Source organism: Bactrocera latifrons, unplaced genomic scaffold (genome assembly GCF_001853355.1).
Source record: "Bactrocera latifrons isolate USDA-ARS-PBARC rearing strain unplaced genomic scaffold, ASM185335v1 scaffold_227, whole genome shotgun sequence".
Classification (NCBI taxonomy): Eukaryota; Metazoa; Arthropoda; class Insecta; order Diptera; family Tephritidae; genus Bactrocera; species Bactrocera latifrons.
The window spans coordinates 120,377-134,425 of NW_017535819.1; the positions used below are offsets into that span (position 1 = coordinate 120,377).

General features: G+C 38.8%; 1 protein-coding gene across 13 annotated transcripts in view; it reads left to right on the top strand.

The window, feature by feature from the left end:
• LOC108968727 (mucin-5AC) overlaps positions 1 to 14,049 on the top strand; it is a 39,110-nt gene that overhangs the window by 2,181 nt on the left and 22,880 nt on the right. For 10 of the 13 annotated variants that reach the window (XM_018932917.1, XM_018932919.1, XM_018932920.1 and 7 more), the window contains exons 2-3: positions 2,004 to 2,440; positions 9,986 to 10,454. In XM_018932917.1, coding sequence (XP_018788462.1) covers positions 10,166 to 10,454 — 289 coding nt within the window. In that variant the 5' untranslated portion in view covers positions 2,004 to 2,440; positions 9,986 to 10,165. Of the gene's footprint in view, positions 1 to 1,990; positions 2,441 to 9,985; positions 10,455 to 14,049 lie in introns of those variants that run through there. The other 3 variants (XM_018932914.1, XM_018932915.1, XM_018932916.1) reach the window with 3 other exon arrangements.

Consider the following 14,049-nt stretch of genomic DNA (forward strand, 5'->3'; position numbering starts at 1 on the left):
TGGAAATTCAATTTGTATTGACTACAAAGCGTTTTCTTAATTTATAAGTTCGAACAAAGAAGTTGTTCTGTTCTATGGTCTCACAAAGGACTACATCCACGTGTGATCTTTGATCAGCCATCTAACCTAACCCGAATCTAACGGATTGAAATTTGTATTTTTGTACTCCTTTGGTTTGGTTAATTCTATCTCCTTTCAGCTAACTATTCGAGTTTTTCCCTTATTAATCGTAATTCCTTTATGATGAAGCAACCAAACTAGCAACAAAGTGTCAAAGCAATACAAATTCAGTAAAAGACTGAAGTTAAATAACTCTTCTTTTGTAGAAATATTCTTGTTTTGTTACTTTTCCATTAACATCCATATTTGAGTGCACGTATTTTCTTTCGAATGATGGCTTGATTGCTGATGCCTAATGCCTCTCAATTGACGTGTTAGCTGACGCAGCAGCGGCTTCAGTTGACGTGTTGTTGCTGCTGGCAATGTTGCAATTTCGGCAATTGTAACTAGCAATTTAGCAATCACGTTTGGCATGCACTGCTCGTGGATGTGTGGCTGGCCTCAGTTATAATAACGGCACACACTTTTTGCCTGCACAAACTATTTAACGGCATTTGTTTTTGGTGATTATAGCAATTTTTCGGACGAATATCTCACTGGCGATAATACCATTTTATAGGCGCTGAAACGGGCTTTCGTCTCATCGAGCTTATGCAAGCTATTTGTGGCAGAAAGTTACTGAAACTCCACAGAATTAAATATATTATATAAAAGATCAGCATTTTCTATTTTCCAATCGGCCCGTATAAAAGATAAACACGCAAGGCTGCGACAAAACATTAAAGGTTTTCACTGGTATTAGACTTCAGCCATTGGTAGATAGACTTCTCTGATTGTATATATGTATCTTGAGAACCACTTTTATTGCCAGATACTTAGCAAAGCTTGAACCAACAACTAAGATTTTTTACACAAAAAACGCATCCAATCCGAATTCATAGAGCCATATGAAATCTCCAGCCGTTTGGACTAGTGTCCGATGTCGGGAAGCAAATTGGTGAAGAAAGTAATATAAATTTTTTATTTAGCCTGTGCAACATCAAGCATCCAATGCAGCACAGCAGATATTTCCATCCGCACCAATGCGAACTCCACGTCCAGTGCTGCGGCATAACTCGTTCGTCAGTCTTGCTAAGTTGGCTATAATAAGCACTTGTATGACACTAGAAGCTAACAGTGACGATAACCGGACATTCAGGTGAAATGAAACTGGAATGACAGCACATAGCAACAACCACGAGCAAGCAGGCAGTTGATCAAGTGGCGAGAACGCCAAACCGACAATGCCGTACAGGTTTTCCGCACTCGTCTTCACACACACACACACACACACACACACACACCATTGCAGGCAGCAGACGTGTGAGACAATAACAACTAAAAAATATGCAGAGAACAACAAATGGTAGTTGCAGTAAATACAAAAACAACATAATTTTGTTGACTTTTTTCAACGGGCCAATGTCAAATCCGAGCTCTGCTGTGTACTTGACGTTCTTGATACTCTTACGAGCGCTTGGTGTTTGCTTTTTCGTCTGTTGGTGTGTTGGTGGTGCAATTGACATTCAGCTGCGTTCCGAAAATTGCAGCTGAGAAACTGTTACTTGTGCTATTTTCTTGTGCCATTTTCCGCAGCAACTGCCGCGGCGAGTTTTGCTTCCTTTCAATGCAGCTTGTGTGTGTGCGATCGTGAATGTGTGTGTATGTTGGCTGAAAGTAGGCAAATTGCATGGTGTGCTGCAATAAGTATGTTGCAAGAATAACAACATAATAAATTGCATTGCCGCCTGGTCACCAGCGACGCCATCGAAGAGGTGACACTCACACACATGCAGAACGCCATAATTCGGTGTTTAAATAAATAAAGTGAGACGTAAATTCAATTCGGTCAATGTGGCATTATGCAAACGAATTTAAATAATTTTCAAAGTTTTCTTATTCAGGCTACTACCGTTATTATATTGAAAAAAAAAACTCGCGTCCGCGTTAAAAACCAAAGTTTTACTGTTAAAAAGTGTGAAAGTGATTTTCAATTATTCCACAATAATAGCAGATAATCGCAGCAACTTGCTTGTGCGTGTCGAAATCTAAGTGTTTTCGGAATTAGTCGCTCGATTTGTGCGTTGATTGGCGCTGTGCTATACAGATCATCGAGTGTGTGTCTGCGCATGCGTGTGTGCTGTTTATTCATTTGAACGCCACTTGCCGTTCATACAATTCCTTCTGCAATTTCGCTGGGGTCCACTGCAACGCTTTTGCCACGGTATTTGCTGCAAGTGTGAAGCGGTTGTACGGCTGCGCGTGGATTAGGCTGCTGCACCGCCGCCGCTGCTGCTGCTGTTGCTGCTGGTGTGTAACGAGCCGCGCCGTTGAAGTGAAGGTGAGTTTTCACGCTAGGTAAATAATAGAAAGCTCAATGATGAGTCTTGCTAAGCCGCTCGTTTAAGCATGGATAACCAACCAGCTGACAGCGCGCTCGTACATACATACATAGCGGTGAAATCTAAATCTGTGCGAAAAATCGCAGTTGGGCCGGATTTAGAATTTCACGTGTCGATATGTTAGTAAATGTGTAATATGTTCACATATTTACGGTGTTATTAGTGTAAACTACTCTGTTTTCAACGAAGCTCCATTAGAAAGCTTTTCTTCCAAAATTTAAAAATTCCATTTGAGTTACTTATTCATGCACGAGTTAGCTCACTTATCGCAAATTAGCATTATGCAATATTTAGTCCCTTTTTATGCTGAAAATTAATCGGACGTGACACTGGTGTGCAAAAAAATATTATATATACATTTCAGAGTACAAAAATGTGTACTAATATGTCTGTCTTCGACCTCCCAGTCCCCTTTGAGCTCATATCTTACTTTGCTCTACTCTTTCTTTATACCTTTTCTATCTTTATTCTTTTTATAAATAACAGAAAAATTGTATAAAATATTAATAGCCATATACATATATAGACAGATATTGGATAGTCGAAAAAGTCTTTTCGTATTTCTAATCAAACTTTAATTAATTTTTTGTTATATTTATAATAATAAATACATAATCAAATATGGATGTACCATTTTGGTCGACCACTTTTTGTCATTTTTCCACTAGAGACATTATTCCATCATCGAAATATCGAAATTTCCTGATTGGAAGCGAACCATTGTTGGGCTACACGACCTAATACAGCATCGTCTACGTAAACTTCACAAATTTTATTGGTGGCATGCTTCAATTTTTGTACAAATATTAAAAACTAAAGCGAATTTCTTCAATAATTTTACTCATTTTTGAACAGCTGTAACTTTTTTTTACCATCCCCGAATTTAATATTTTTTTTGGGTTAAATGAAGCCTAAGATTTCACCTATCCAACACTATATGGTATGGCACTATGTCATTGGTAGCACTGGAGATATACGTCTGCAACGACAAAATACGAAGAGACTTTTTCGACCAGACAATATATATATAGTACATAAATTTATTACGCCATTAGTTGCTCACTAATATCGATTTTGATTTATTACTCATGGCGTTGTTAATGGTCCATTGAGGCGAATGCCGTTTGAGGTTCGTGCCCAAAGTCTTTTGCTTTGCAACCGTAAACTCATGACTCAAAAACTACCTCAATATGATTGCATAACGGCGGTAAACCCGTAAATTTGTGCCGAAAACTAAATAAATTTATCTGTACGGGGACAAAACAAAACAAATATTTTAGGTGTATGTAAAGCGAGTCGCATGTACATATATCCGATTTTTCGTAGTAAATGTGGCGCTGAAAATCCGCATTCGGCTAATTGTCAGTGCGCAGTCAGCGGAAAGTGTCAGTGAGTCATATACTATGTATAACCACAAACACAAGGCAGTCTTCTCGTGTGTAGCTCGTTTCCAAAAACACAGCGGAGAAAGAAAATAAGCAACGAGTTGAGAAATAAGACAAGCCGAAGTGAATATAAAACCGCAGATGAAGGCTGCAACATTTTCACCGGTGAGTGCCCTTCTGCGAAAGCAAAAGTAATTTTGTGAACTGGTTTTAACTGAGACAAAATATTGTGTATGGCTTTTGCTCTAACTATGTAATGCTTTACATATATATCCATATGCACATAGCCTATACACACGTACACGAATGCGCATGTATTTATGGTGTGTTGCGTTTCGAACGGTTTGATTTTTACAAATATATAACAAATAAATCTTGTATGAAGGACGGCTGATGCCGTTTTGTCTAACTTCAGTCACACAGTGGAGCAAATCAGAGGCGCTTGCGGGGATTTAGTAAGTTTTTTTTAATTATTTCTTTCGATAAGCGGTACTGATTAGAGAGCAAAAGTTTTCATTTCATGAAAATGTTGGTGTTGCGGTGGACTGCTATTGTCTACATTGGTTTTGTTCGGATATAAATCCAGGGTCGCTTCGCTTACCGTTACTCCAATGCACTGGAGACTCTACAAAACATGGCAACATTACGAGCAAAGTATTCACTCTTTTTGCTTGACGGCAATGTCTTTCGTAAAATGCCTCATTATATAAGCACATCAAATTTGACTCGGACTGACGAAAAAACGCCAATCTCACTATTTTAAATTTTCCATACAATTTTGTAAACTCCGTGATATTCACATATGTTCGATGTTATATTATATTCATAAACCATGTGGTGAGACGGTTCATAAGAAAAGTTGAGATCCTTTGCTATTTTTTCTCTTCAAGGAAAAGAGTAAAAGTACAGGAATAAAGTTTTGAAAAGTCAGCAGGCTTTAATAAAGCAGTTTCATTTTTATCAAGCGTAAAGTATCAAATGCTTGTTTCCGATGACTGTAGAACCAAGCCTTATACTCGTATTTCCTTTATGTGTCACGTTCCATTTGTGTGTGGTGCATTGATTGATTGATTATTACACAAGGATTGCACCGCGACCTTAAGTCCATTGTAACCTCTCCTAAATCACAAAGACTCACATAGCCCCAGCATATTGATAGTCAATATTCTGCTGGGTGCTAGCGAAGTGATGTGATCCCTATTTGGAAACATGGATCCAAGGGACGCAGAACCTGCAGTTTGCACAAGTAGCTAGACCCACGTTGTGTAGATGCTTCTTCCGCTTGCAATGGCCAGTGTAAAATGCGACCAGTAGTCCGAATTTATCCCTAGGGAGTGTAGTACATAATGAAATATATCTTTTTGCGTCTAATTAAACCAGCTTTGCCGAGCAGTGTTTTAGATGAAAAATCGTTTCTAAGAAGATTTTGCATTATATTATTTTCGCTAGTTGGCGCTGAGAGCGCATAGTTCTAGTTTTATTCGTCACATCCGGTCATGCTATACCTTTTTGGAAAGCTCATTTCACGCGCTAACACGTGTTTGATTGATTGTCCTTTCTTTTAAGTCGTTCGTGAGTTATAATTATTAATAAAGAGAAAATACGGCATATTTTACAGCACTACTACGATAAAGCTAAAAAAAAAAAAAAAAAAAAAAAAAAAAATATGCATCTCAAGCCGCCAATAAAATTTGTGCAGTTTATGGACCCGATACAGTTTCCATTTCCACCGCACAACGATGGTTTCAACGTTTTCGTTCTGGTATAGAGGTGGTCGCAGATGCGCCACTGGAAGGCCTGTCGACGAAAACTGCGATAAAATCGCTGAATTGGTCGAAAGAGAACGGCATAGTAGCAGCCGTAGCATCGGTCAAGAGCTGGGCATGAGCCATCAAAAAACATTTTATGAACAACTTAAAATTCAATAAAATTACCGCAAGACTTTTTTGATAACCTAATATAGTATTACTTTGAAATCCATCGTTTTTTGTTTATACTTAACTAACTAAATAGTAAAGATAAGGGTACAAATAAGCGAAATTTTGGCGGAAGTATTGTCAAACAGACGAAATGCTGTTCTCAAGATCCTACCACAACCCTCTTCAAATCGTAGCCTAAAAGTGTCAACACATATTTTATCGAAGAGTGGTTTTTGGCTTGGTTGTGGCATTTCATTTACTAATTTCATAGTCAGTGCATTTATAATTTTAAGCGCTGGTAGTAAAAATGTAAAATAATTACAAATGGAAAATAATTGCGAATGTCTTGTTGTATTCACGCTCTTTGCACGTGGAAAGCAACTTCCCGAGGAAATCGTTCAAATTGGCTGTTAAAGTCAATGGCACTAAAATCGAGAAAAGAGCAATCGAAAACAGTAGTTGACTGGGCAGCCAAAGTAACATAATAACAGTGGTTGGTCCAATACGTACAGAGTTGAGTAAGAAGAAGAAGAAGAAGCAGAAGCAGAAGCAGAAGCAGAAAAAGCACAGCACTCGCGGCGGGTTCAACCTTTCTAAGTGCTTTCACTTTCGTTGAACGCGACAACGGTGTGCTTACTGTTGTTGTGTTGTTGACAGTGACTGAACTTATTTCTGGTAGTGCAACAACTGCTCATTAACCGTTGCTACATGTACTTCTTTTATAGCTCACTCTTTGCCGACTTTTTTCACTTCACGCCTGGCGGGGGTTGCTATTAACCCGTGCTCTTGCTATTTATTTTCAAACATGCTATTTCTTTAAGTTAAGTTGTCTCTCTTCTTGCCATTAAGTTTACTTTTTGCTTCCCGCTGGTCTGACATTGGCCAGTTGGCTTCATGTTTTGCATTCGAATACTTTTGTGGCTTGATTTTTTCACATTTTCTCATCTTTTTATTCGGTTCATTGGAAGAAATCGTTTGTCTGTCTGCTGGTGCACTGTGAAGGGCATTTTGTTGCAAGCGCAGCAGTTTTCGTTTTCGTTTTCATTCGCACAGCTGCGCTTTGTATATGTAGGAGTACAGTTATTTGGTAATTGTTGCTTGTTGATTTTTTGTGCGTTTCTAGTTTCTTTGTTGTTGGAGGGCTGCCGATGTTGTAACCAGAGCGAGAGTGCATTTCGTTGATTTAACGAACTTCGGTTGTAATTGCATCAGCGTTTTTGAAGCGGAACTGGTTTCTCTTTCGGCAAGAAGTCCTTTGCTAATCCGTAAAAGCAGTCTTGAGGACGTTTCAACTTCGTTAGGTTAATCTTTGATCTAGTATAGTTTCTAATAATTTAAGACAGTCGCTCTTGTTGTATGCTTTCTTTTTCGGAATCACTTGGGTTGGTTATTCGACGAAATCTTAGTTAGTTGTTGAATCTCTAAGCTTGAAGTACAACAGTCGTTGTGTTTTTCAAAGTACCTGCCGTTGACAGACTAACCTCACGGTGCTTAAAAGCACATATATCAAAACAATGCGTTGATTAGCGTTTCAAATAATACAAGATTTTTGCATGTATTCTTTGATTCCAATTGATTAGGGGGACACCTTTTCCACCTTAGTAGGTTTCGAGGCCGATCGAAAACCTCTACCGTGCTGTGGGTCAGGCAACCGGCCGCAGTGCTACTCTACACTGAACTGAATTCTCAATTCTACCCGCCTTCCGGTTTAAACCATAGCCGCCTCAACTCTAAGCACCTTGCAGCTTTTTCTTCTACCAGTTGAACACCCATCAAAATCAATTACTGGTGACATTTGGAGTTTAAGCGACATTATTTCATTAGAAGAAATCTCATCCATAGCTTATAATATTAGCATAAGCTGAGTATTATAGCACTATTTATGACAAGACTTCAGGAATCGACTATACTCCGGAACGTGCACGTACCAAACGGATTCGGCAGAGGGCATTTCTAGCTAACTAGCGGCTGGTCAGTTGTCTCCAAACACCTGCAGAGTCAGGACAAACATTTTCGCGCGACGTGTTCCTGTGAGTGGTGCAAGCCGAAAATGAAACGTTCGTTAGAGCAGAGGTACGCGATTAAATTCTGTGTAAAACTCGGTAAATCTGCGACAGAGACGTTTGATATGATCAAGCAAACAAGATGGTGTGTTTCGGTGGCACCCGGTCTTTTTGGAGGGCCGGGAAGGGATCGCTGATGAAGACCAGAAAACAATGTTCATTGTCTTTTTTGACATCAAAGGCATCGTCCACCATGAATTTGTTCCTCCTGTAAACACCGTCAATGCCAACTTTTACGTGAAAATCCTCAAGAGACTCAAACGATCGGGTCCGTCAAGACATCGCAGCCGATTGGAAGTTGCACCACAACAACGCCCCTGCTCACAGCTGCTACCTAACCAAGGCCGGCATGCCAACGCTTCCGCAGCCGCCCTACATTTTTGCATCTTTACCTGAAAAGGCCGATGAAAGGCAAGCATTTTGAGACGACAGAGGGGATCCAAGCAGCATGCACCTTGGCTTTAACACCTTCAATGCTTGGAAATCGCGCTGGCAGCGCTGCATCGACGCAGAAGGAGCTAATTCTGAAAGTTTTTAAAGAATTGTAACAATTGGTTCAATAAATATTTTTAAATCGGCTCAGTCCTATTACTTTTCGGATAAACCGTGTAGTTTGAGAAATCTTAGTTATATTTTGGTCAAAAGAGAAATGCAAAAATAGTATTGATGTCGAGCTATGACAGTCTGGCATCATGTCATAACAATCGTCAAGTATGGGTGCGATCAATTTCGAATACTTTCGCTGTGTAAACCTCAAATAATCTTTTGCTGTTATTGCTTATTCAGCAGCTCCACAGCAAATGCGCATTTATTCACCACACACAAGCACATACACATATATATGTCTTTGAATTGGTGAATTAGCATTTATAGAGAGTCAATTGGGCGATTTAAAAAAAAAACCGAATAAATCTGATTTACAATTCAAAACCAGTTTCATGAATCTTCATCAACTGTAAATTTTTTTTACTGTTAATTGCCTTTATGCTAGCTACATACATATGTATGTATCTATTTGAGTACGGCAAAAATTAAATTGAATTTGTTGAACAGCGACAAATTTAGTTATTGGCATATTCGCGCTTTGTATGGTAGACCATGGCGAACAAGAAAAGCCAATTGGGAATAGACAAAAAACTTCGTTATTTGTTTTTGTAAATGTTTTATTTCCATTATTTATTTTTGTACAATTTTTAAATAAAATATTCACGCTGATTTTGACTGAGAGAAGCCTACTACTTTTGTCTTTCCATATAAATGTTTGTATTGGTCATTACTGCTTCTTTCAAGCCCAGCCTTAGTCCCTCAGAATGAACATCGAATTTGTTTTTGTTCTGCTGCCATTTACCTAATGGCTCACCCGTTTAATGTGTTGTTAATAGCTTCGCTTTTTGCAGTAATCTCTTAAACTATTTCTGTCAGCGATTTGCATTACGTAACAAGTCGCCATTGTTTAATGTTCGGTCATTTGTCGTTTGAAGCTTAATGACCACTTTTTATACTCACTGGTTTATGGTTTAGCAAGCAAACTGGCGACATTTCTTTGGTAATAACCTTACGTAACGCAGCCATTGTACTAAACTTATTCTAGATTTTTACAAAGTGAGTCATTGAACTTGAGAATTCTTTAAAAGAAAACTTAAAAATTATCCAACGCACGAAATCTGTTCTCATAAGTCTACCTTTGCTTGAAAAAATTTATGTAATATGGCATTTATAAAGGCGAAAAAAATTTAATTTACACAAATAGAGCTTTATGTCGGAAAGATATTATTCTTTCACATATTTTCGTAAAAATATGTTAGATTCTGTTCAATTAGAGAAAGCCTGTTGAATAAATGTTGGAGATCCAAATATTATTTTTTATAGCGAAAACTTTTTCCATCACCTATAGCCCAAAGTCAGCACTTTCCCAACAGATTTACAGCACAATAATGAGCTTTAAGCCAGTCGCTTTATTAACCCGGTAACTTCCAATTAAGACAGTCTTTAGGGCCGTGAGCGCACCTTTAATTAGCTGCATTTTCCTCCACTTAATATTTATACAAAATTTCCATAAAAATATAACGCAAATAAAAATCGCTTAAAGAAACTCATTTTTTCATTTTTTATTACAGCATGGAGTTTGGCTGTGATTGTGAGCAAACATGAACGTCTACCACCTATCCATAGACACGAGATTTTGAACTAAAGCAAAGGGAAATCGAATTAAGAAACACACATTTAGTGTAACAGAGAAGCACACACACACACTCACCAACTGTGAAAACACACGACGACAACTTCTAGTTTAGGTTATGAGCTGCAAAGTGGAGCGACACAGCAGCGCAACGCGGCCGATGGCCACAGCCACAGCCACAGCCACAGCTACAGCTACAGCAACAACGGCGGTTATGACGCTCACCAAAAGGCGAAAATCTCACCAAGGCCCAAATTCTTCGCTGGCCAGCAGAATGTCGCCGAGGAAGACCACGAGTTGGCCGCTTTCCGCAGCCACGATGCACCACAGCTTCGGCCCGGCGCACTCGCTGCGCTGGCTGGCCGTGCTGGCGCTGCAACTGCTGCTGCTAGCCACACGTAATATCGGTAAGTAATGCATACGTAATTTAAATGACAACAGCAAGATAGATGGCACATATTGTGAGGGGGCACAATAACCTTTGTGCGCAATAAATTCCATTCGCTTCTCGACGCGCTTGCGTGCTCCACCTGCAGCATTTGAAGCAGCTAAAGTAGATCTTTACAACCTGCTCACATAGTGTTTTGGTTATCTCCGCGTTTATTTGCATTTAAAATAGCTACGCGCATCTGCGTGTGTGTGTGTGCGTGGCATGTGTTTGCTTGAAGGTGTGTGGCTTGTCACTCGTTTGGCGGCTTTGTCATTCTTGTTGTGAAAGTGCGTTTACAAATGTGTACCTCAGCACCGGTTCGAACGTTCGACTGGCATCAATGTATTGAGGAATTCACACATAAACACAGAGATACACAAATGTAAGCTCTTGCCCGTATATGAGCGGTTATGTGGAACCAGTGTTTAATGTACCGGAAAAACGTTGTTGTACGCCACAACAACAATGCAACAAAGTAATAAAATAAAATACGCACTTTATTTTCGTAAAGGTGGTTCGCATAGCAATTGACAATGCGAAAAGCGTAACGAACGTACGAAGATTATTTCGCTGTTAGCGCAGTCCTAAATGCCTTCGCCTACCGAATTCTCTCGACTCATATCTGCATTTGTGTAGACATATGCATGTGGGCTCTTACGCATGTAAAATATCTGTTTACCTTCATGCATTACATTAATCGACTGTGACTGGTGCGCCATTTTGAATTAGAGAAAACCTCGACACCGCAGAAGGGATGCAGGTGAAAGCCAACATTTATATTCTTCTTTTGGCTTTAACTTTTCATTTTATCCCAATAGAATAAATTTTTTTGTTTTTAATGGTTGAACATTTTCATTGGAACTAACTTCACAGCTCTGAAATACAGATTTTGTAATAGTTTACTTAAATAATTAAGTTAAAAATTGGCAATATTGTTTTGTTCTATCTAGTTCTTATTCTCTATCCTTAAGCTAACACTATAACGCCAAAATAAGTTTATGAGCCTTCAAATATATGGCTCGTTCCGACAGTATTATTGTAGTAATCCTTGAATGGTTTAGTATTTTAAAGTTTAGAAGAAAAGTGTTAAAATCGGTTCACCTCTCTTCACTAAAAGCTTTTTGTAACATTTCTTATTCTATATTTATGTTTACTGCGATGTGCTGGATTAAGATATAACCCAATTTGACCCGGACTGATAAACAACAAAATTTTCACGATTTTTACTGCACTTTCTTATTAACGCATTTAAAATAGACTAATAAGTACAAGCATGTCAACGCTTAATCCAATTTTTCATACTCTTTTGTCAGCCACAGTGCTTTCAACCAATTTGGTTTTTTTCGCTTTCAGCTCAGGTTTGAAGCGATATTCGCTAGATTGTTTGACAGCACCAGTTATGTTGCATTCGATAAATGTAGAATTCTCAGCTACGTTTTCGAACATCTCTTTTGCGACCTCTACTTGACGTCGATTTTTGAAAAGATTCATGTGTTTCCAGTCTTGCTTTAACACGCATTATATCCAAAACATTAAACAAAATGTGTTGGGTAGATCCATTAGAGGTGTTGAGAGCCTCTGGCAGTAGTCCATAGACGACTCGCATGAGGCAAGTTATCGATGACTTCACGACCTTCATTGAATGCTTTATGCCGCTCAAATATTTGTATTCGTTATAAAATAAATTGTTCGAAATACTTATGCAACATTTACAACGGTCTCCTAGCCGTGATTTTACGGGAAACACAAAAGTTGGACTGCTATATATATTGTCCTTTGCGATGCCATAGAAAAGAAGAACTGCTGTGTTCGAACTTATAAATTGGCAAAACGTTTATTAGCAAATACAAATTTGTATAGTCGTTTAATTTACACTCCCGCCAGTTCCATGGGATACCTGAAGGCATGCGCTCTCAAGTACTTAAGTCTTGACCTCCTAAACGCGAAACAAGAAATTTTTGGAGTCATAGACCTTCCGACGATGTCTACGGGCACTAAGTGTAAGATAGTGTTAAGTGTCATGGGCGGAGTGGCCGTAGTGCACCACACATGCTGATGAAAGCCGTCCGTTGAACGCTCTCGAGTTTCTTTGCAAGTGCTTTCTAAAATCCTTCACCACACAAAGTCGGTGTCGTAGATCCAGAGGACCACTTTCGGTGAGCGACTCCACCTTTTGTCAATGGCTCCTTCAAAGTAGTATAATCGAAGTCTTTTTTGTTCTCTCTTCGCTATTCGGCTTCCATGAAAGCTTTCTCTCCAATATGAATCCTAGATGTTTCGCTGTATTCACTGGTTGCAGACGGATGTTTCCCATTTGCGGCAACGGTGCCACCGCCATCTTATATCTTCTAGTAAATAAAATCATTTCGTTTTACTTTGGTTGATGGTGAGACAACTTCCTACTGCCCAATTTGTTACGACGCTGACATACCCGTGTATCAAATACTCAGTACTTTCCTTTAACCATAAGTGTTATACCGTCTGCATAAGCAGTCACTCGGCAGCCACGATCCTCAAGTTTTTCAAGCAAGCAAGTCGTTAACGACCAGAATCTATAGAAGAAACCCATCAAACCCATTATATCTCAAACGAGTATTCTTCCTCTTTTTATTCATATATGTATTTGTATATATAATATATCAATATCACCACCACAAAAAGTTTTCTTCACCTGAAACAATCTCTTAGATAAGTCTAGTATGCGTATGTGTAGCAAAATCCCAACAAATTTACTATTTTTCTCATGCTTACGAAGACGCGCCCACATTTACATAATATCATATTAATAGAAAATTATGTACCGTTAGACACTTGTATTTATGTAAAGCAGCCCCTTGAGAGCTACACGTCTGCGCGCATAACTCTATTGCCTTGACGTGAGTGCCACATTATGATTTGAATTAATTTAGTTTTATATAACAAGTACATAAAAGTAAAGTATGGATATATAAAGTATGTTTAGAAAACCACATCAAGTGGAGCTAATTAACAGTGCAAACATATTAACTGCCATGAGAACACAATGCTCTTTTCACCACCACTCAATTACGGCGGTCCCGTCTCACGCACCTTCTCGCGTGCAGATTGAAATCTACAAAAGACTTAAGCAGCGAACCGCTTCCGCTGACTTGCGCCAGCCACCAATGCCAGCTCTGAGTTTGTACTATTTACAAGGTATTTTGTGCGAAGTGTTAGCTGTTAATTAAATAAGCCTAGGAACACTGTTAAAACGTACCGTTTCGTATTGCAGATGACCCAAATAATCGGGCTGAAGCTGCTCTTGGGCACTTACCGTACACAATAATAACGAAGCTGATGTTGATAAAAGCCCATAAGAACCGTTGTTCGTTCGTGATGTATGTTTTGCAAGCAGCTTGTACTTGTGCACACACAAAGATCTGCAATTGATCATATTAGCTTAGACTTCGAGCCGCTTTACGCGCTAGTATTTGTTCAACGCAAAAACAAGAAAAAAAAAACAAAAAATTAAAAATAAAAAATAATTGTTTATTGATGGTCCGAAATATAGCCAACAACTATTAGCTTCTAATATCATGTCTTGGTGCAAGCAT